At 40.2% G+C, this 21,130-nt stretch overlaps 1 protein-coding gene and 1 long non-coding RNA gene across 7 annotated transcripts in view; one reads left to right on the top strand and one right to left on the bottom strand.

Moving 5' to 3' along the window:
* LOC126384166 (CCR4-NOT transcription complex subunit 3-like) overlaps nucleotides 1-21,130 on the bottom strand; it is a 43,727-nt gene that overhangs the window by 2,350 nt on the left and 20,247 nt on the right. For 2 of the 6 annotated variants that reach the window (XM_050035107.1, XM_050035110.1), the window contains exons 6-16: nucleotides 19,060-19,188; nucleotides 18,067-18,162; nucleotides 13,611-13,739; nucleotides 13,272-13,362; nucleotides 12,704-12,837; nucleotides 8,747-8,803; nucleotides 6,170-7,166; nucleotides 5,972-6,077; nucleotides 5,468-5,615; nucleotides 4,237-4,333; nucleotides 3,670-3,898 (exon numbers count right to left, since the gene is read on the bottom strand). In XM_050035107.1, the coding sequence (XP_049891064.1) occupies nucleotides 3,670-3,898; nucleotides 4,237-4,333; nucleotides 5,468-5,615; nucleotides 5,972-6,077; nucleotides 6,170-7,166; nucleotides 8,747-8,803; nucleotides 12,704-12,837; nucleotides 13,272-13,362; nucleotides 13,611-13,739; nucleotides 18,067-18,162; nucleotides 19,060-19,188 (2,213 nt within the window). The remainder of the gene's footprint in view (nucleotides 1-3,669; nucleotides 3,899-4,236; nucleotides 4,334-5,467; nucleotides 5,616-5,971; nucleotides 6,078-6,169; nucleotides 7,167-8,746; nucleotides 8,804-12,703; nucleotides 12,838-13,271; nucleotides 13,363-13,610; nucleotides 13,740-18,066; nucleotides 18,163-19,059; nucleotides 19,189-21,130) is intronic. The other 4 variants (XM_050035109.1, XM_050035112.1, XM_050035108.1 and 1 more) reach the window with 2 other exon arrangements.
* Nucleotides 8,985-21,130, top strand: part of LOC126384171 (uncharacterized) — a 35,621-nt gene continuing 23,475 nt past the window's right edge. Inside the window, exon 1 of the long non-coding RNA XR_007569237.1 lies at nucleotides 8,985-9,120. This is a non-coding gene — a long non-coding RNA (uncharacterized LOC126384171). The remainder of the gene's footprint in view (nucleotides 9,121-21,130) is intronic.

Below are 21,130 nucleotides of genomic sequence, written 5' to 3'. Positions count from 1 at the left end.
GTAGTGTACATAGTGTTGTACACTGAAGTGTACTAATGTAAGTATGATGCGATTTGAGACACACTCGAAGTCAGTCCCCAACTGAAAGTACACCGATACACCTAGCTACATGCTAACGCCAGGGAAACATGTAATCTTGGTTGCTAACGTTGTTAATGTCTCCAAGACTTCGTATTATATTCCTGCTGGTTGTGAATTCACTAATAACAAAAGCTACATTACTCACAATACGATGTGTTTGAAGAGTGTTATGCTAGTAGCAGCTGATGTAGCCTGGAGCCTGCAGCAGAAATGACCTACAAAGTCAGGTGAGCTCACTTCTTTCTAACCCCACAATTTTTTTATTTTCAAACTTAAAATCTTCAGTTCAACCAACACTGACTGAGTTTATCAGTTTTAATGCAGCTGGATCATTCTATGACAAGACAAGAAAGGCTTTATACAAATTTTTAGTGCTCCCCAACACCTGTAAACACACTTTAATGTGTATAATTGGTGCAGCACCTGGGACATAACAAAATGAACTTGCTCCATTTATCAACAACTATAGAATAACTCTTCAAGTATGGGAAGTGGACAATATGATAATGTGGAGAGCTAATTTCAGGCTGTAATATCAGTTATTTCAGAAATCACTATCAAGGGTTGTAATATTACAGTGTTGTGACTTTACCTGTGAATCATGATTGCAAAAACAGACTATAGACTGTAAATAGATTTAAAAAAAAAAGGCTATAAAAGAAAGCAGACTATATATCATCATCACACTGCCTCAAATCTGAGGTAGACTAATTTGCTAATCCAAAGCCACACACTCTAAATGTCGGTCAGGCTGTATTGAATGTTTTTGATGAATGTTTTGGGACTAATTAACTGATCCATTAGTCAGACGGTCGGACAGATTCTCCTCCCTGATGGGAGCAAAAGTAGGAAAATTACCTCAGTGGAGCTCACTCTGCCCAGATGCACTTTTCCATCCAAACCATGTATTTTTAGATCAGTGACAAACCCAGTTTGTCCTTTCTGCTTCCATTAGGCTGCCAGGTCAGTGTGTACCAGAACTAATGATCTAGTGCCACGAACGAGCAGGAAGTTTGAGACTGATCACTAGTGAGTTAAAGTATCTGACTAACACACTCCTCGTGTACCAATATGATTACTTAAAATTAAGCAGTATGAATAACAAAGTGTGTTGACAAAAGTAGTCACAGAATATCTCACGATACGATATGTTACAGACACAAATGTAACAAATACTCAGGTACCAAGTCGATGACAACATTTGGAAAGCATGATGGTACTAGACTTTTTTTTCCTCAAGTGCCGTTGTTATGGGGGATGCAATTCTTCTGAAGCTGATCAGGCAGCACATACGCAGACATGTGTTTTAGTCTGCTGTTAAATGCCAGAGGAAGAGGAAGAACCCCCACCAGCACATAAGAACATGTGAAAAATGGCGACAAGTGCAGCTGCAGCGACAGCTCGGCCCCGACTCAAAAAGTATTTTTCCTGAGGCCTGCATAGTTTGTTAATTCTTTGCATTTGTGAGCACCATGTGTTTACACAATGCTACAAACAGCAGCAGCGTGACGAGCGCTGTATGTCTGCAGTTGTTTTTCCACGTCAACTTTGTGTGAAACGCTGCGTTCATCCCTGTCATTTTTTTCCCCAGCCATCTAATCACAGTAGAGGAGGTGTGAGACTAAAAACCTACCACAAAGACCAGCCATCACATCTTACAGGTAGAAGTGCTGAACAACAACAACAATGGAGGAAAAATATGTTACCTCACCTACCTTTCTGACCTACAAAATCTCATGAACTGTACTGTACTACTGTATCTATAACATATTGCAAGAGGAGGTGATACAACATGTTCATGTGTAGATATTTTGTCCATCCTTGAGTTGGAAATTAAGCAAAGTTATTAAGAAACGTGGGAGATTTCACTTGACTGTCGACATCATAGTCTTGTTTTAACACCAAAGAAGAAATCCCTGCAGGCTGTGTGTGTGTGTGTGTGTGTGTGTGTGTGTGTGTGTGTGTGTGTGTGTGTGTGTGTGTGTGGCTCTCCTCTGGCTGTAAAACAACAGGTACTGTGGGACAAGAGGGTTTGAGTGTTCAGATTTAAATGTCAATTGTATCTGTGTGGGCTGACTGCACTGTAGATACAGAACCAGCATAATGTCCTCTGACTGTGTGGAGGTATCTACATTACTGCATTACTGAGGGTATTAGACAGCACTAAATACATATCAAATACAGTGGTGTGATTTTCATTATGTCCACATTATTCCCTGTATTAAATAACTGCGTGCTGCGACTGATTCGAGCTGTGGCTCTGTGATTTCAGTTGGATGACAAAGAAAAGCTGCAGAGTCTGGAACAAGTTCTCTTTAAATCTCTGCATCATGAAAGCTTCGACAAACAATGGAAATTCAACAATTAAATGCAGAAGATTTTTCAAGGATGTGTGTTTGCTCAGATCAGTGATTGAGGCTCTTTGTCCTGTCTGAGGACAGATTTTATGTTTCATTATCTGCGTCAAAATGAAACAACAAGTTCCTGTCACACGTGTAGCTCCCAGTAACAGAAAGGGAAATAAGCTGCCCAAAAAAAAAGTAAAAAACTTCAGTAACTATTAAACTGAAACACAATTTGAGACACTGTGTTGTGTTTATATCATATATCATTTTTTTATCAGACTCTCACACATTCTTTTAAAATTTAACATTAAAAGTGATGAAGTCTGGGAATTTCTAAAATCAAAATTCTAGAATAAGTTAGCAAGTTAGCAGTATGTTAGCTGCAGCTGTTTCATTAGAATGAAATGACCCAACGTGAATAAATGGAACATGGATAAAACTTTAATACATCAACTTGTCTGTGAAGATGATTTCTCTGAGTCACATCAGATAGGAGGTAATTATCCCACACTACTTTACGATGTCATCAAAGTCCATCTCTCATTTTTTTTTTAAATTGAGAAATGGAAGAAATCACACACTGTGCATTTAAAACTACGAGATACTGAGATTGTTCGTCTGTCAAATCATTTCGTTTAAGTTGTCAGCTTAAACATTTTCAAAATGTTTTAAACCATCTGTGCAAAGACTTCACATGCTCCTGATCAGAATTAAAATTTCTTATATTTGTTTTGAATCTACCTCAGATTTGTAAAATGTTTCACTGTTTGGCAAATATTTGTCGTGTTCTGATAATAAATGAAAGTTAGTTAACAGTATTGTTAACACTATAGTTTAAGTTTCCTGTCCTTGATGATATTTCTGTTGTTTTACGTATTTGGATGCATCATGGTATTGATACTTTAATTCAAGTTAAGAGCCTGTGTACTTCCTCCACAACAGTTTTACCTGACGAAGGCCTAAGGACTGAAACATTGTGTTTTTCTAAAATAAACTTTATTCCAAGTTAAAGGACAATGTGCAGGAATTCTCTCCTCTCTTCCCTTTGGACGTTCTCTCATACGCAGCTGTCTACAACAAACGTGTAAGGAGCCTTCACAGTCAAGATTTGACCTCATCCTGCTGGCAAAGAGTGTACTGTTTCCAACTATTCTGGCTGAGTGCAGTGTGTTTATTATATATGTTATTATTATTATTTTATTTTATTATGTGTGTGGGGGAAAACGTAAATATTTGACTGCACCTGATCCTCTCGGAGTCGGACGGGTGGGGCATGTGTGTCCACGCTGCCTCCTCCATGGCCTGTTGGTAGAGCTGGTCTTTGGACAGGGGAACCGGCCCCAGCGGGCAGACCCCCAACGATGGGGGGATGCTGACCTCTGACTGCGAGGGCTGAGGTGCTGACGGGGGGCCTGAGGGGGCCGTAGTGCTGCTGGGAAAGATGTCTGAAAAAAGAAAGCAGGAGACAGAGACTTAAAGTCAGAAAAGCAACAGGGAGAGGTGAAAGGGGTGATGGTGAAGGAAATTAGGTATTTGGAGAAGTGAAAAAAGGATGTGCAGAAGGGGGAGGGATTTGGGATTTGAAGTCAGAGAGACAAAGAGTACAGAAGTTGAGTCAGGGCTGATAATATCATCAGCAGTTTTTGTTCAGAGGAGGCTGAGAGTGGGAGGTGAGATGACATTTTGTTCCATTAAACTACTGCTTTTCTATTTCTGCTCTGTGGCAACCCTCTATCTCCTTTTATCAAGGTACGTGTGTGTGTGTGTGTGTGTGTGTGTGTGTGTGTGTGTGTGGGAGTGTGTGTGTTACCTGGGGTGAGGTGCAGGGAGGGCATGTCTCCCTCCATCCCTGAGCTGAGTGCTGCTCGCTCGGCCATGGACTTCAGGCTGCTCAGAGGCTCTTGGGGCTGATGAGGACAGACAAGGAGACTCATGGGAAAACAGATTCTACTGGACTGTGAGCGCACTGTTAGCGTACCTGCCCCTACGGAGGAACTCCAGCTCCCGCACCAGTGATAATGTTGTCATGAAAATCACTTTTGCTTTTCGTTGTTTGTTTCTTTCTGTCGTCTCCTTTCAAAGATGCTTGTGATGTAACATCAGGCAGCTGAGGAGCGAGAGTATTTCATACCCGAATGACACGGAGAGCAAAAGAACTACACTATATGGCCAACAGCAGACAGCGATATTTTGGACACAATTGTGCTTCCAACTTTGTGTCAACCTGTTTGGGAAGTTTCCTTTCCTGTTGTAACATGACAATGCTTCTGTGAATAAAGATAACGGTTTGATGTGGAAAACTTGACCGGCCTGCACAGAACTCCATCCAGCTCCTTTGGGATGAACTGGATAACCGATTATGAGACAGATCTGATCACCCAATGTCATTGCTGCACCTCACTGATGCTCTTGTGGTTGAATGGGAACAAATCTCTGCAGCTAGGCTCCCAAGTCTTCTGAGAAAATTTCCCAGAAGAGTGGAGGCTGTTAGAGCAGCAGATGAACACTCAGGGTTTTCAAGTACGGTGTGCAATGCTCACACATGGGTGTAATGCAAAGGTGTCCACATACTTTTGGCCATGAAGTGAGCCGGAATGTTTAATATGCCAACTGGAAAAATAACCAGTGACACATAATTCTAAAATGTTTTGACATACAGCACAAGATCTGAGCCGTCAGAACTGCTAAAAAAACCCATACATATAAAAAGTTGTTTAAAGGGACAGTTCACCCCACAAATCAAAGACACATTTTATTCTTAGCTGTAGTGCTATCCATCAATCGCAAAACACAAAGATGGAAAAAAACATGTTAATTAAAATGACATCATTATAAATCAGCAGCTGTAAGACTGTGAGACAGTAACACAGAGTTTATGTTAGTTGCCCCATTTACACTTGCCATAAAAAGCAATCTGTATTTGGATTATTTGGATATAGAAAAACACGTTTTAATACCAGTTACAACTGGGGCCTGAGTTTGTGTGCGTGTGTGTGTGTGTGTGTGTGTGTGTGTGTGTGTGTGTGTGTGTGAATTCTCACCTTGATGCTGTCGGAGGACTGTGAGTAGGACAGTGGCCCGTTCAGAAGGCTGCCGCCGCTCACCGTTTTGGCCTCGCTGTAGAAGGCTGGCGACGGGGAGCTGGATGACAAACTTAGTGAGCCCAGTAAACTGGGACCAGTGTCCTTACTGGAGAGAGAGAAAGAGAATGAGAGAAAGGATGAAAAAGGGGAGACCCAAATAAAACCCGAGAAGAGTGGGAAGGTGAACCTGGGAAAATGATTTTGGATGTTCACGAGATTTATTTCAACATGAGATTTTTAACCCATATTCCCATAATTCTACATGACAGTTACCATAGCTAGTCGGCACCAGAAATACTAGTATATTAAACTTATTATTAAATTTTTTTGTTATTAATGTACACTTTTAAATTATATAATAATACATGTGCTGATGACTGATTCTTTCTTCCCCTTTAACACTGCGGACATAAGTTGTTAGAAACATCCCTACTGACAGTCAACTTGTTTTGTCATACTTACGGCTGATTGGCTGTGGAGGTCAAAGATGAGGGTTGGCTGCTTTGTGATTGGCTGGCACTGGTGAGGGCGGAGTCTGTTGTGCTGTCTGCTACCACAGCGCTGTAACCTGTGATGTAAGAAGAGGAGTAAAAGAGAGAACAAATAAATGTCAAAGAATATGAAAGAGCACTGATCGTTGTCCTTTAACTCGATACTCACTAGTGCTACCGTTCTGCTTCTGTTGGCTTGGCGGCCTGATGGAGAGTGACGAGCTTCCTCCCACCACTCCGCTCCCCCCTGATCCCGAGCTGCCTCCGTTGCTCCCAATGACTCCCACTCCGCTACCTGGCGCTAAACCTCCTACTGGGCTCAGTGACACCAAGGAAGACACCTGCACCCCTGACTGAACGGAACTCAGACCCAGAATCCCTGAGCCGACACTGGTCAGCCCTGGAGCTGGGCCCAGCAGACCTCCTGTTGAGGACGTCGGCCCGCCGACTGTGATGCTTCCGCTGCCGATGGAGCCCACTGTGCTGTTGGTTGTCGTGGGGCTGATGCCGATGCCGCCAAGAGAGCCAGGCAGGCCAGAGCCGATTGCTCCTGAGGCAGCTGCCTGAGCGTAGGGTGCCGGGGTGGAGCCCGACAGAAGGCTCGCCATGGTGCTCAGGGATGCCGGCATCCCTGACAAGCCAAGGCTCCCGGACATTGGGCTGGTGGTGATCGAGCTGGACATGCCGCCTTTCCCCAGCGAGAGGCCCAGACTGAGGCCAAGACTGTTGGAGGTTGGTGTGTGCCCGGACAGAGACTGGGGCTGGGAGGTTGAAGTGAAGAGCCCCTGTGTGATGGCGTTGGGTGGAGAGGGGGCAGAAGAGACCAGATGGCTGTTGGTGGAGGTGATGGGGATAGAGATTGGAGTTGAGGAGGTGGAGCTAACTAAGTTTTTGGCCTGTTGTTGCTGTGCTGACGGGTGCGGCTGCTGCTGGGTGGCATTGCTGTAGCTGCCAGCGGAAGTGTTGGAGAGGAGACCCCCCGAGCTGCCGTGATGACTGTTGCCCCCAGAGCTGCTGAGCCCTCCTGCCGCGATGGTTGCCATAGAGACAAGTGAGGATGAGGTCAGTCCCGAGACGGAGGAAGAAGAAGAGGAGGAGGAAGAGGAGGAGGAGGAGGAAGAGGAAGAGGATAATGAGGAAGAGGGGTTTCCGTTCTTCACAGGTGACTGGAAAAGAAGTAAGAAGACATTAACATGTTTGTCTTGTTGGAGGTGTGTCATGTTGTTAGTTAATGATATATTGTTTTCTACAGGAAACATCAAAGTTAAAAACACTTAATGTTCAACTCAGACTACAAGTTTTACCAGCAAATTACTTTTTTATATTGGGTCATTATAAAATTATCCAAAATTTCACAAAACAAAAAGAAGACGACAACACACACACACACACACACACACACACACGTATATAAACAGGCTGTCTACAGGTATCAGACACTTAAATTTAATGCTTCAAAAGATGTTTTTAAGGTAATTTTTAATCAAATTTGAGACTGATTTTTGGGAAAATAAATTTTTGTTATTCTAGCATTGCAGGTAAGATAAACAGTGAATATGTGGTTAAACTCGCTCTAAAGACTGTATTCCTACATAAAATCCTTCCTCTGCACAGTAAGTGCATGTATAAAGTAAAATACAGTATTAGGTTAGTGGTAGGTTTTAAGATTTGTAACATCAGAAATGTGGATTTTCATACAGAAGACTTGACTCATTTTGACAAAAAGAAATTTTAATGTGATTAATATCAATTTGAATGAATTTGATGAACTGAAGTGCCAAAAGCTGCAATTCCTTTGATGGCCACTTGAGGCTGGCTCCAAGAGCGAGTCAATCCCGTCCAACTTTACAGCAGAAATAAACAGTTTAGCCTCGTACAAAAAATGGTTTTGTCTCTATAGGTAATTTTCTCACTCATGACAACTGTATGGGGTGTGAATTTTATATAACTCAACTGTTTAAATGGTAATAAGGCTACCAGTTATGCATAATTACTGGTGTAGCTGCTCTGAGTGACAGGTGGGTAAGTCGCTAACACGGCAACAATGTTGGTTCGGTAACATAACCATAGCGTAACCCCAGATTAACAGCATAGGTGTAGCCATAGCTGTCATTATTTCAGTGTGTTTTATAGTTTTTAAAAGTTATTGTATCATTTAGGTTGTCTAAAAAAGTCTTGTTCAGACTTTGGTTGTACCAAAAGACCCTATAAGCAGCCAGATGTTTATTTTTTCTGGGAAGTACATTTTGTTGTAATGGTTTTAAGCCTCGTTTTGCAGCATACTACAGGGTTAAACTTGATAACTAAAAGCAGTAAGGAGAATTTTAGTATACTGTAGTACATTAGTGTATTAGGGCTACTATATCAGGACAATTATTTTTATTATTAATTGATCTATCAAATAAAATGCCAGAAAATACTTTAAAATACTCATAACACATTTCTCTGTTCAGCTTCAAACTGCTTTTTTGGTCCCGGCATTAGTCCAAACCCCTCAAAATATTCCATATATATTATCACAATACTGAAAAAAGGCACCAAAATCTCAATTTATGAGCTTGAACCAGCAAATGACTATTCATAACTGACTTAATCAACAATTATCAGACTCTTCTCATTACATACAGTAACTCCTTGTCATGATTAGGTACATGACTTACTGGAGCTCTGTGTTTCTGGGGGTTGAAGACATTATGCTGACATGATCTAACAGGCAAAGAGGTAAAATAAGTGTCATCAGACTCACCTGACTGACTTCACTGTCTGTTGAGCGTCCCCTCTTTTTGTCATCTTCCGAATTCTCCTGAAAACCACACATGAGGAACAACATGAGGCCACAGAAAAACACGGAGTTTATGGACATTATGCTGAAAAGCTGTACCACAAGACTGTGGGTGTAAGACAGGAAAAACAAGAATTACCGCCTCACAGTTGTATGCCTCTGTGAACCACTCAGGTTGCAGCTACAGTTCACATCCAGACTCATATGTAGCCATGACAGAAGACAACACTTCAAAAATGGATGTGTCTGAAATTAAACTATAAACTCCAGAACTTGGATATTTCTCACATCTTCAACCTGGCAGCACAGTGGATCTATTCAATCAGCACAGCTTCAAGGTAGGAACCCAAGATTAGTGTCACCAGTTCAGCACCTGACCAAGTGTCTCCCCTTCTGTTCCTGAGATATGATGTCGAATAATGACCAGAAAAAAACAAAACATTTTTGCAGAACATTATGATGTCACAGTGAAGTTGGCATTTGACCTTTTGGATATAAAATGTCATCACTTCATCATTTTATCCTATTAGACATTTGTATGAAATTTTGTTATAACTAACATCGGAATTCTTGGGTTCTGGCCAAAAACATGTTTTGTGAGGTCACAGTGACCTTTAACCAATAAAATCTAATCAGTTTATCTTGAGTCCAAATGCATGTCTGTGCCAAATTTGAGGAAATTCCTTCAAGGCCTTCTTGAGATACTGTGTTTACAAGAATGAGACGGATGCAAGATCACAGTGACCTTGACCTTTGACCACCAAAAATGTATCAGTTTATCATTGAGTTGAAGTGGATATTTGTAACAAATTTGAAGAAATTCCATGAGACGTCCTTGAAATATCGGGTTTACAAGAATGGGACGGACAGACAGACAACCCGAAAAAATAATGCCTCTGGCCACGCCTATCGCCGGTGCAGAGGCATAAGAACGAAGCCAAAAGAAGCCAGATTCACATAAATTCATGATTTTCCCAAATAGCTTGTGTCTAAACGGGTGCTGATCCAAATCCCTAGCATATAAAGTGGAATAACAACCATTCCCATAAACTTATCTCGGATAATTAAAAGTTAAACAATACCAACTGAACTTCACATTTCTAAGGAATCACTGCGGCTTAGATCCTGTCCTTTACATTCCCTTTCATGTCAGCAGCATTTAACAAAACCACGCCTTCTATTCACACATCACCTTTAATAACTACTCTCACTACACTTCCCATGTGGGCGGAATAACAGATGATATAATGACAGTAGAGCAGAACAATGAGAGCAGATGGCAGGGCACTACAATAGCAGATACAAAGGCAATTATCTTACGTTTATATTTTAGATATTGACCTGACTTGACTTGAAGTGAACAAAACAATACGTTTAAATTTCAGATATTACCAATATTGCATCATTATAGGGCTGGGCAATATGGAGAGAATCAAATGTCACTGTATTTTTAACCAAGTATCGATATTGTAACAACATTGCAGTGTTGACTACTGGCACTATAACAAAGTATTTACACAATGAGATTTTTAAAAAATAATCCTAAGTATTGTGGATATAATGACTAGGTGGGGAAACGCTAGAACAGTCTGGTGAGTTCACTTTACTGTAATGGAGCCTTTAAATTCACGGAAAGACAACACTCATGATACTGTGTGTACAAAATCTATGACGATATCTAGTTTCATATCACCATATCAACATGATATCAATATATTACGCAGCCCTACATCATTACTGCTATTACTGACTATTTTAAAAGGTCAATGAGAGATAATCTGACAGGTTGCTTGTCACTGATGGGAAAGCAGTGGGTTGTTTTATCATTAATTTAATTTTAAGGATTTCTACTTTTCAAGAACAGTGAAAAGAGCAGATAAAAATATGTGGAATAGTTTGACCTGGTGAGCAACTAGTATGGTCCAAATTATTATTATTTTTAATCTATTACAATTTGATGAAAATCTCCAAACCTTTTTTTACAATCACTGAATTTTAATCTCTTCCACTCCCCCTCCCTACCATAGACCTATTTTTTGTCTTTTTAGGGCAGGGTATTTTAGGGAGGTAGCAGGTCAACAATATATGCCACATAGAAGTGGTATGAATCATCTGAAAGCTGGGAACCTGAAGATTAACTTTGAGATGCAGGTCAGTGTTATGTGTCAAGTATGTTTTGGTTGGCGCTGATTCAACTTTAAAAGTTTAGAGTATATAGGGGCTCAGAACATTATGACAGAATATATGCTGTCCATTCTTATGCTCAATTATGTCTCAAAAGTTGTCTCAGCAATTTTTGGGTTGATACCATTTGTTACAGTGTTGCTGCTAAACATAAGCATTTTTTTTACTACTCGAGAATTAATAAAAATTGTCAAAAATCCCTCAGAAATACCACGCTAAGACATCAAGCTTCGATTTGGTATCAAAAGCTTCTGACATCTCAGATTTCTGTTAGAACTGCAGTTTTTGGTGACTGGAGAGTGAGCACTTCTATTCTGAAAACTGCAGAGAAGCCATGCTATTATCAATACACCTATTAAAGCTAAACATTCTCTGGATGCTCGAGGTCTCTACTTTGTGGTTGTAAAGTTTCACGAGGCTATGGTTATCTTAGATGTCACTATAGGTCATTTTATACAGTTATGTCCATTTTAAAAAAATTGCCTCACTACCATAAAATGGCTCATATCGGGGCTAATAACATCACACAGGAAAAAAAATATACTCAGTGAAGCCACAATTCCATACATATCAAATTATGCAATTCCAAAACTGGTGGGTTGTGGTCTAAAAGTGAGCCTTGGGTCTATTCTAAATAGACCGCAAGTGAAAATGTGTTTTCCGTGCAGTGAAAATCCGGCACAGAGCTTTTATTTTGAAGTGCTGTTTTCTGCTGTAGAGTGAATGACTAATGGACAGCAACTTGACAGAGACAGCAAACTAGCTTGTGACGACATACCCAACCTCAAGTATGACACTGAATACATTTAACTGTGTGGACCTTGTACTAATGACTGTGGAGAAATCTGCACCCTGTGGCTGGACCAGTTAGGAACCACTGGTTTAGGGACCCTTCATGGAATGTTCAAATACAGCGGGTAAAAAAAACACATTTGTACTGCATGCCATTAACTGCATGGTTTTTGCCCAATACTGCATGGGACAAGCATAAATTGGGCATGTCGGTAAAGGGGAGACTAATGGGTACCCACAGAACCCGCTACTTCCGCCCCTGAAAGACAACAATGTCAGCTGAGGACAAGTCCTGGTGGAGTGGAACAGGTTAAAACCCACAAAATTCTAGGGTTGTCCCCTGAAAGTTGGAGATTAGAATCATCAGTCAGAGACCCTTCTGTTGACTGAGACTGCCAGTCAATGTGCTGTGCAGTGTACTTCTGGTTACATTTTGGTCCCAGATTGAGCTACGGAGTGAGTGCTCTTGACTCTGACTATGCTCTTTGGCACAGTCAGCTGTGGACAAGATGCAGCAGCACAGAGGAGGAGACTCTTAGAGATACCATCATCTTGTCTCTTCTGCTTAGAAGTGGTAAATCTACAGCTCACAGCAACTTATTACGTCACAGTCTCTGGCTTTTGTTTGATATCTAGTGTTGAAAAAATGTTATAACACATTTCTGATCCATCTTTAGCGGAGTAAGCTTGCTTGCTGTATTACCTGAATGCTGCTATCACACTGAATGTACAACTGAGACTACTCAAAACCTAATATGAAAAAAAAAAAAAAAAAAAAAGAACAGTTATATACTTATGCTAAACTGCCAAATCTTGTTACACTGACGTAATTCTGAGTTGGGTACAGCCCTACAAAATACATCCTAACACAAGTGCAACAATGTCAATTTACACGCTGACATTAAGGTGAAACTTTTGGGTTCAGTTTTGTTTTTGTTTACTTACCGTAGTGCAAGTGGCAGGCGAGGGAGGGATGGGTGAAGATGAGGTGGTGGAGGTGGGTGTGCTGCTGGAGTGCTGGAAAATCTCATCCTCCAGGTGTGAGTGTCCCGGCGGGGAGGTGGCGACTAGTGTCTGAGCTGGAGGTGAGCAGAGACACAGAGGGAGAGGAGTTCAATGACAGTCAACTCTTAAAAGGAAAAAAATGGCACCAATATGATTATATTTATAGTACTGACTGTTAGTTTGGTGAGTTTAAAGCCCATCTTCAGTTTACTTTGGCATTTTTATTACATGACAGAAAATGAGGAACAGCTAAAGGCTCCCTTTATGACTACTGAAGCTTTTTAAGCTTTTCTTTTCTTACATTAGTCATCACCAAAGATTTGTGTTTTTATCTTGAATTTTTGCATTGATTGGATGGTATGGATAACATCGTCTGTAGACTCTTCTTGGCTTTTTGGCTCTACCTGCAAATGTTTTGGTAATTTATGTCTTCATACATTTCATACATTTCTATTCTGTCTTGTGCGAACAAGCAAAGTGAAATAACTGCAGTTCCTTCTCTACTTACGGATGTCTTCCAGGTCCAGGTCGTCGTACAGAAACTCATTCTCCTCAAAGTCTGGATCCTGTGACGAGTCTAGATAATACTCCACATCATCCTTTATAAAGGGAGAACATAAAACAAGAGAGAGAGAGAGAGAGAGAGAAAGATACATAATGTGTATGTGGTTTAGTAAACAGACATATTGTATATGATCTTTTCAGAAACAACTCTTTAATTTTCCATAGAAAAATAAATCTTATAACGTGGCACTTAACAAACTGCTGTATTTACATGTTCAGAAAAATAAAATCACTACAACTAGTAAGAGCCGAAAGACTTTGTTTGATAAAGACATGAGCGAACCTTGATCTTCCTGATGGCGTCCACTTGCACTGAGTCATTGTCCAGCATCCTCAGTATGGTCTCCAGCATCCGAATGTGGTGCCGATGTTTTTCAATGAACTTCTTCAGCTCCTCAATCCGATCCTGCTTCTTTACAACAACAAAAAACAGGGGGAGGGGACAGGTGGGAAGATAATTCCACTGTTAGTTTCAAACAATTTTTCAGGTAATAAACGCATCTGCAACCTCTTTTGTTCCTCCTCAGAAACAGCTACAGGAAAACAACCTGTTAACAGGGTTCCTACACATTTGGAATTTCAAAATTCCATACTTTTCCGTGTATCATATTTCACATCATATTTAATTATTCTTAATAGGCGATTGTAGCCAAGTACCATAATGACATGCAAATAAAAACTCAAGTAAGTTCAATGTCTGGGCTGAAGCAAAAAAGTTGGGACTCTGGGTGCAAGCGATGCAGTAACGAGACGTCAGTGTTTTTTCCTTTCATGTGGCTCAGAATCGCCTTCTCCCCCATGTTGGCGATGTCAAACGATTTCACACAAAGCTTGCATCTAGCTCTGTGTGTGAACTGGGAATCCTTGGCCAACCAGTATTTATATACGGTATTGTCAAGCCATCCATCCAAAAACTTGCATCTACCCATTGTGAACCACGTGAAACTCGTCTTCTTGTCGAAGGTGCAGTGTTGGAGTGAAACTTGATACCTGGGGGGCTGGAGGAGGGTCATGGGGCAGCGGACTGGACGTACCACTTGTCAATCAGATAAAAGGGGCGGTATGTCTTCTGAGACAATTGCTCTCACACAAACTGTGCTTGGCCCAGCATAAAACACGATCCGGATTGATTAAATTATTTTTGGAAATACATAATTTTCTGTTTTAGAAAACAGTATTTTAGAACAGTGGTAATAGTCTGGAAACATAAATATTTTTCCATACTTTATTTTTCATTTTCCATACTTTTTAATACCTGGAAATTGATCAAATTTATCTCCATACTTTTCCATACTTGCGTAGGAACCCTGTATTAATGCTGTAGTCAAACTGTCTTGTAATCACACTAATTGCTCAGTTGGGTCATCAGTCTGTATCTCAGTGGAAAATTTAATGTCTCTCTTTGGTCTATATATTTGAGTCGAATGCCTTTCCACCCAGATAAAAATGAAATTGAGGTAGAAACTAGGGATGTCAACAGTTAACCATTAATCGGTTAACTGCTGAGAATATTTTTAACTTGTTACGCATGTTGGTCTATACGTTAATTTGAACACACACACACACGGCTAATGGCTTGAGAGAGACCCGCTGCCGTTGAAGTAAACTGGCAGCTCCATCATGCAATTTCTGGGATGGAACAACCACAAACTGGTGTATCTCAACCACTTGCCCTTGACTCTCCCAACAGCCACAGGCAGACAGACACAGTCAGAAACAGCCTCTGATTGGTTCGACAAAAGCATCATGGACAGCTAGTGGAAAATTGATACATTTTCACAGATGACATTCAGTGTTGGATATATTATTATGGATATATTTTACAATGTCTCAAGAAAGACAGTGCAGTTCAAGGCTGGATTAAAAATCTTTTGAAAGGGATACCATTGTACCGGAGCCCTCGTCAAAGCGGCACTACGGTTATCTTCTTGTCAAAAAAGTAAGTCTCTTTCACGTGCGGTGTTTCAGACATACTTCACATAAGTAACGTGTGTAGTGTGAAACATCGTCAACCCTAGATTTATCATCTAGTGTCCAGTGTGTCAGACTTTTCTCATGAGTCTGTTCAACACTTGGTAGTGAGACAGATGTACGCAGCTCAGCTGGAAAAGCGCAGTTTCAGCGATACAGTACGCAGGGTTTTTTGTGGGTTTTTTTTTTCTTGCTCCATCTGACAACTTCATAAGGCACAAACACAGAGGCTACTTGAGGCTACTAGAGCCCTTGCACTTCTTTTATTCCACGTCATTTTGCATTTTTTTATTGTTACAAATGAAGTGTTAAGTCACCTGCTAATTGGTGTCGCACTTTTTACTTTAATATTAGGCATAAAAAAATGCTGAACATGCTGGGGATATATAGGACCTTATTCCAATGCAATACACAAACAGTTGAATCAATTATTAATTGTAACAGCAAGGAAAGGCATTTTAAAAGAAAAACTGTTTACAAAATGAAGAAAAAGCCATGTTAAAATTTTAAAGTTATACATACAGACGTTAGAAAACACATGAGAGGTACAGCAGCTACATGTGCACTTTATGGCTTTATGCATCGTATAACACAGCCGCAGCACCACTTCTGATTTCAATATTTAATTCTGCTTTTCCTCCACAGTTAATTCATGCATGTTCTGGAGCACTCAAGCACTTCAAATTATATAGATTTTTTTTATGTTGATGTTTCAGCGCCATATGTGTGACAAAACTAAAAGTATCAGGATGTTTCTTTTGGATATTAACATTAACAACTGAAACACGTGTAGCTCTGTGGGTCACTGGCTGAACTGATGTGATTATAAAAGCACATGGGCATGACCACTTCCGATGTATGTTGTTCGGCTGCTGCTGGACTGCATTAGTGGAGGCAGCAGTGTGGAACATATTAATGTGTTTCATCACAATACATATTAATGCTGCAGCAGCACATGTCAGGAACATGAGGACCTCTCTGTGCTGCTGAGTGCACTCAGGCTCGAAAAGGCTAAATTTGATCTCTTAATGTCACAACGGGTCAAAAATACAGTACTAAGAAGTAAGGAAAGTATGCAACTGAATAAATGTCTCTTGCAGGCTAAAATGGCATTTATTGGTTTTATTAGGATCTTTTTTAACACATGTGACTGTCAGCCACAACCAGAAGAAGCTTCTAATAAACATTTATTACTAACTGAGTTTGGACTTTTGATTGTAGTAACAAGCTTTTTTTTTATATCCACACTGAGCCAATGATCTGTTCATCTACTGACTATAACTGTGTTCGACCAACTAATGATGTTTATGAGTAAACACATCAGAAACACCATCTCTCAGGGCAGCAGGAGTCCAGTAACTCTGAAATGCAGAAAATAAACTCCTCATTTATAAAATATGTTGATGTGCAAAACAGTTTGAAACTCATATAAAATGTAACTCTCCCCACTATTTTACTGGCCTAATTATTATTATAAACTTTTCAGGGAATATGCTCAGTCGTATCTATTGGATCTTTTTCTTACTGACTTCCACTTCCACTGGTTTAGGTCTGAATATCTTGTATGACGGGCACCACTAAATGCAGTCCAGATCCAGACTGAGTGACGCTTCTACCTGGATCTGTGACCAGTTTAGTCTTTTTTACCGACAGTCGCAGCAAAAGAGTGCTGCAGGAGTACGCCCTAAAACCATAACAATTTCAAAACAATAAAACCTAGTCAGCACAGCAGGTGATGTGATGAAATATGCGCCGAAGAGAAATTTCACAATCTTTTCGGTTGGTCATTTTGAGGCCTGTGTGTGAAACCTGAGACCAGAAAACTCATATCAGCACTTCAAGATCTCCACTGAGAAACACGGTCCTACGCTTTTGGCCAGCTGAGCTTACTGCAAAAGCAACAGACAAAAATAAACCCCTCTGGGTGTCATTTATAAATTGGTGCTTTCCACAAATTTTAGACATAAGCAAATTACAGAGGGAGTGATCTTGATGCCAGGAAACAGGCTGCAAATATTTTCTATGACAACAGAAGAGTCACTTTCCTGACACTGCATGTGTGAGGTATGAACGGTGTACACAGACCTGCTCGTGCTCGTGTTCTTTGAAATGATTGGCCTTTCGTCAAGGATAAAGTCAAAGAGGTTTTTCTATAAATAAGGCCCCTGGAGAGGACGTTAGAGGTAAAGTGAGTCAGAAAGAGAGGGAGTGAAAGAAGAAGTGGTCAGCAAGGTTATCCTCATCAGGGCAGAGAGAGAAGATAACTGTAGGACACACTGTGTGACCTCCCTACTAGAGAAGAGAGAGGCTGAGGGCTGACTGACCGACTGATCAGTGTCAGCTTTATACTGAGAAAAATAACCAGCAAGGAAGAAAAATAACCAGAAAAAAAATACACTCGGCAGAGAGCTGATCTCCACCAGGCGGCTGCTGGAGCTGATAGTGGCCACTCTTGACAAAACAGACTGAGTTGTGAATAAGTTACTCAGAAGGATATGCAAAGTAAAAAGGGTCAGTATAATAAGCTTAAGCTTCAGCCTACACCTTTTTGGTTTCTATATTTAGTTTCCTTTTTTTGTGATGCATTATTGTCATTTATTTTATGTGCATTGTCGGGGTGTACCGGCACATTTATAGTTTGGTTTGATTTGACATAGTGGTGTCACGGTTCAGTGCGTTTTCGTTAAAGCAAAAAGCAGAAATGCCGGAAAATTTTCCTCATTTTTAACATTTTAAATGTTTAATTTACTCTGGAATAACAGACTAACCTCCTTGTCTCCTTTCTTTTTTCTCGTCTGGACTGAAAGAGACTCCACTTCGCTCTCGAACTGGTCCACCTGCATGTTCAATGTGTCTATCGTATTCTGGAGGAAAGAGAGGAAGAAAAAGTTAATATCACAGTCACAGTGTCATGACACTCCTAAACAATTGGTTAAGTCAACTATTTATATTTTATTAGTCATTAAAATCTTTGAGATCTGCCGCTGGACAAAACAAGCAGTTTGAAGATATCAGAATGTCTCTTTCAGATATTTCTTTATTTTCTGACTTTTTTGAAAAACCAAATGTTTAATTGATTAAAATAATCTACAATGATGAACACAACAGTTAGTTGCAGCTGAAGTTCTGGATGATGTAGGTAAAATTAAATTAAGATATCGCTGATGATAAAAAAAACTGTCAGAATTATGGTCAAAAGACATTTTTATACATAAAATTTATGAGAAAAATAAGGATATATAGACATATATATGTCTATATATAATTTCAATGCAGGAAAGGAAACATCTTAATAAATAAGCAGGAATGCAACTTAATCATTTTCATTACCATTATTTTTTATGTTTGCGTGTCACTTTAATGTTCAGTCTATAAATGTCAGAAAACAAAACAAAACAGAAAAAGCCACATGTACACTTTGACACAACACAAAGAAATTTCAGCATAATTTGTTTTGTCCCAGTATATCACCCTTGTTTAAATTGAAGTTTACGCTTTGTGGAGACACAGCTGTGATGTATTAATGTCAGTGGCTGCTGGTTAATGAGGTTTTCAGTTCTTGTTTTTGTGAAAGTTGAGACAATGTTCTGTCTTTATTCTGGTTTTGGTTCCACTTTTACTTCAATCTCAGTTCCAGGATTGTTTAAAAAACAAAAATGAAAAACATTCCCAACAACAAACTCTCTTATGAGAGGAGTCCCCTCTGACTCACACCACTTTCTTACTGTTAAGGATACTAATTCTGAGACACTACCACTCACCGTTAGCCACGTGCCGACCTCCTCCTTCTCCTTCTGGGCCGGGTCCACCTTTTGGGCCAGACCCAACCCTTCTTTCGAGTACGCTTTCGTCTTGGTTTCTCTCTCCACTATTTTGAACCGCTCCATTTGCTGCAAGCAGATACAAACAGACAAAAAGATAAATCAGACAAATCAGCCATACTTGTTGACATAACAACAAAAATACAGAAGAATACAAGGGGAAATACATTCTCAGAGGAATTTCAAATACCTTTCCACTCTACATAATAAAGGAAATAACATTTTTTCCCCTGTTCTTAAATAATCTTAATGATGGAGCTGTAAAATAGAAGAACTCAGCAATAATAAATGGAAGTCTGGCATCCAGAGGAGCCATTAAAGCACACTCAGCAGACCAGAAATAGGGCAAGACCACATGCAGTCTGTTACTGATGGTCGTTAGAGCCTCCTCCCTCCTGAGGGAAAACCACAGCAGTTACTTTAACACCCAACTTGTATTCTACATGTCTGTGGCTCTAAACTGGGAAAGTCATTTTATGTATCTGTATCTCTGTGTCAAAACCCTGAGGATTCTGATGTTCTTCTTTCCTGGCCAAGACAAGATGTTGCTAACTAACCCCGGCTGCTTCCTGCAGGATGCATAATTTCAGGTCGACCAACTGAACCACAGGAAGTCTTGAAGAGCAGCTTTTAGGATAAAACCGACTCATTGAGATCAGAAGGAGCTGGCGAGTTGCTCTCATCCCTCATTGTGCAGGCAGGTGGCTCACATTCAGTCCATCTCAATAACCCTCATCAAAGGCTCATGTGGCTCTATGTGCTGATGGGCAGATGAGCTAAGCTGAAGAACAGGTGTTAGATATCGGACCAGATCCCATGTTTACCAGCTCCCTGTAAAGAATGCCATAATGAATCTCCTGGGGGGGAGTTCTTTATTTAAAGGGGTAATCTGAGAAATTATTTGACAGCATTTTCAGTCTGTTATTCTGTATCTTAACTAGATTATGATGGTGATTTTGTCTTTAACTGTGTCACCATGGTGGCTATGACTGCTCACGCTAACTGCCAAGTTCCTTTTCTTTAGTGAACAAACATAAGTGCCTTAAATGCATCGCTTCCTGGGCAGCTTTTACTGAAATGAGTGGGTGTTGAGGACGAAAATGTAAAAGCTTTAATAACTCCAATAGCGAGGCCGTGTCCCTCCCTTTACAGTGGACCAACATGGGAATTGATTTCAGAATTATTTTTGATCCCATTTGATTTGTGTCATGCATTACACATATCATTCCTTTCCATTTAACAGACTCTTTTGCAAGACTAGAAAGTCGCATTATTATTTAAAAGGCTCTTTCTTCCTGCAATACAGGCTATATGAAGCTAAGATTTGCTTGGACAAAAGATTAGCTTTGTTTGTTTTTTATAATCATATGTATTAGTCCATCACTAGGTTCCTTGTGATGCGGACTCCATTGTGCACGACATCATTAAATAAGTTTTTCAAGAATCCACACAGACTCCTGGAGAGCGTTCAGTCCAATCAGCTATAGATCACAGAAGGTTACTGCCATCACTGACGCTGTACAGTGACACTTATACTTGTACAATAGGATGTGTAATTTGGTTATAGCTCTTGATTATAAAATAGATATGGCAACTAGAGCTTGCTCTAAAATTAAGAGGTTTAGAGGCTTTATTTAATGACGTTTTCAAGTACTGTACTTCCCCAGAAAGAGCGAGAGACGAAGAGAGCATGTTGACAACTGAGAAAAGCGAGAGGAGACATGCAAGTATGGACAAAAGTGTAGATGTTATACAAAACTTTCTTTGATCATGAAGCCTAATGTTATACCCTTTCCCCATGAAAATAAGCGCATGTATGTGGGTTTGGTTGGTTGTTTCTTTTCCAGCTGTAAAGGGGCTTTGCTATACAATGGCCCATAGCTGTCAAGTCTCCCATTTTGGCCGGGAAACTACCGTATTTTACCCCTCTTTCCCGCCGTCCTCCCGTATTAGTATTTTCCCGTAAATCTCCCGTATTATAATATAATTAACAAAAAAAAAACAAAAAAAA

Source organism: Epinephelus moara, chromosome 22 (assembly GCF_006386435.1).
Source record: "Epinephelus moara isolate mb chromosome 22, YSFRI_EMoa_1.0, whole genome shotgun sequence".
Taxonomy (NCBI): domain Eukaryota; kingdom Metazoa; phylum Chordata; class Actinopteri; order Perciformes; family Serranidae; genus Epinephelus; species Epinephelus moara.
This window is presented reverse-complemented; position numbering and strand designations above follow the sequence as displayed.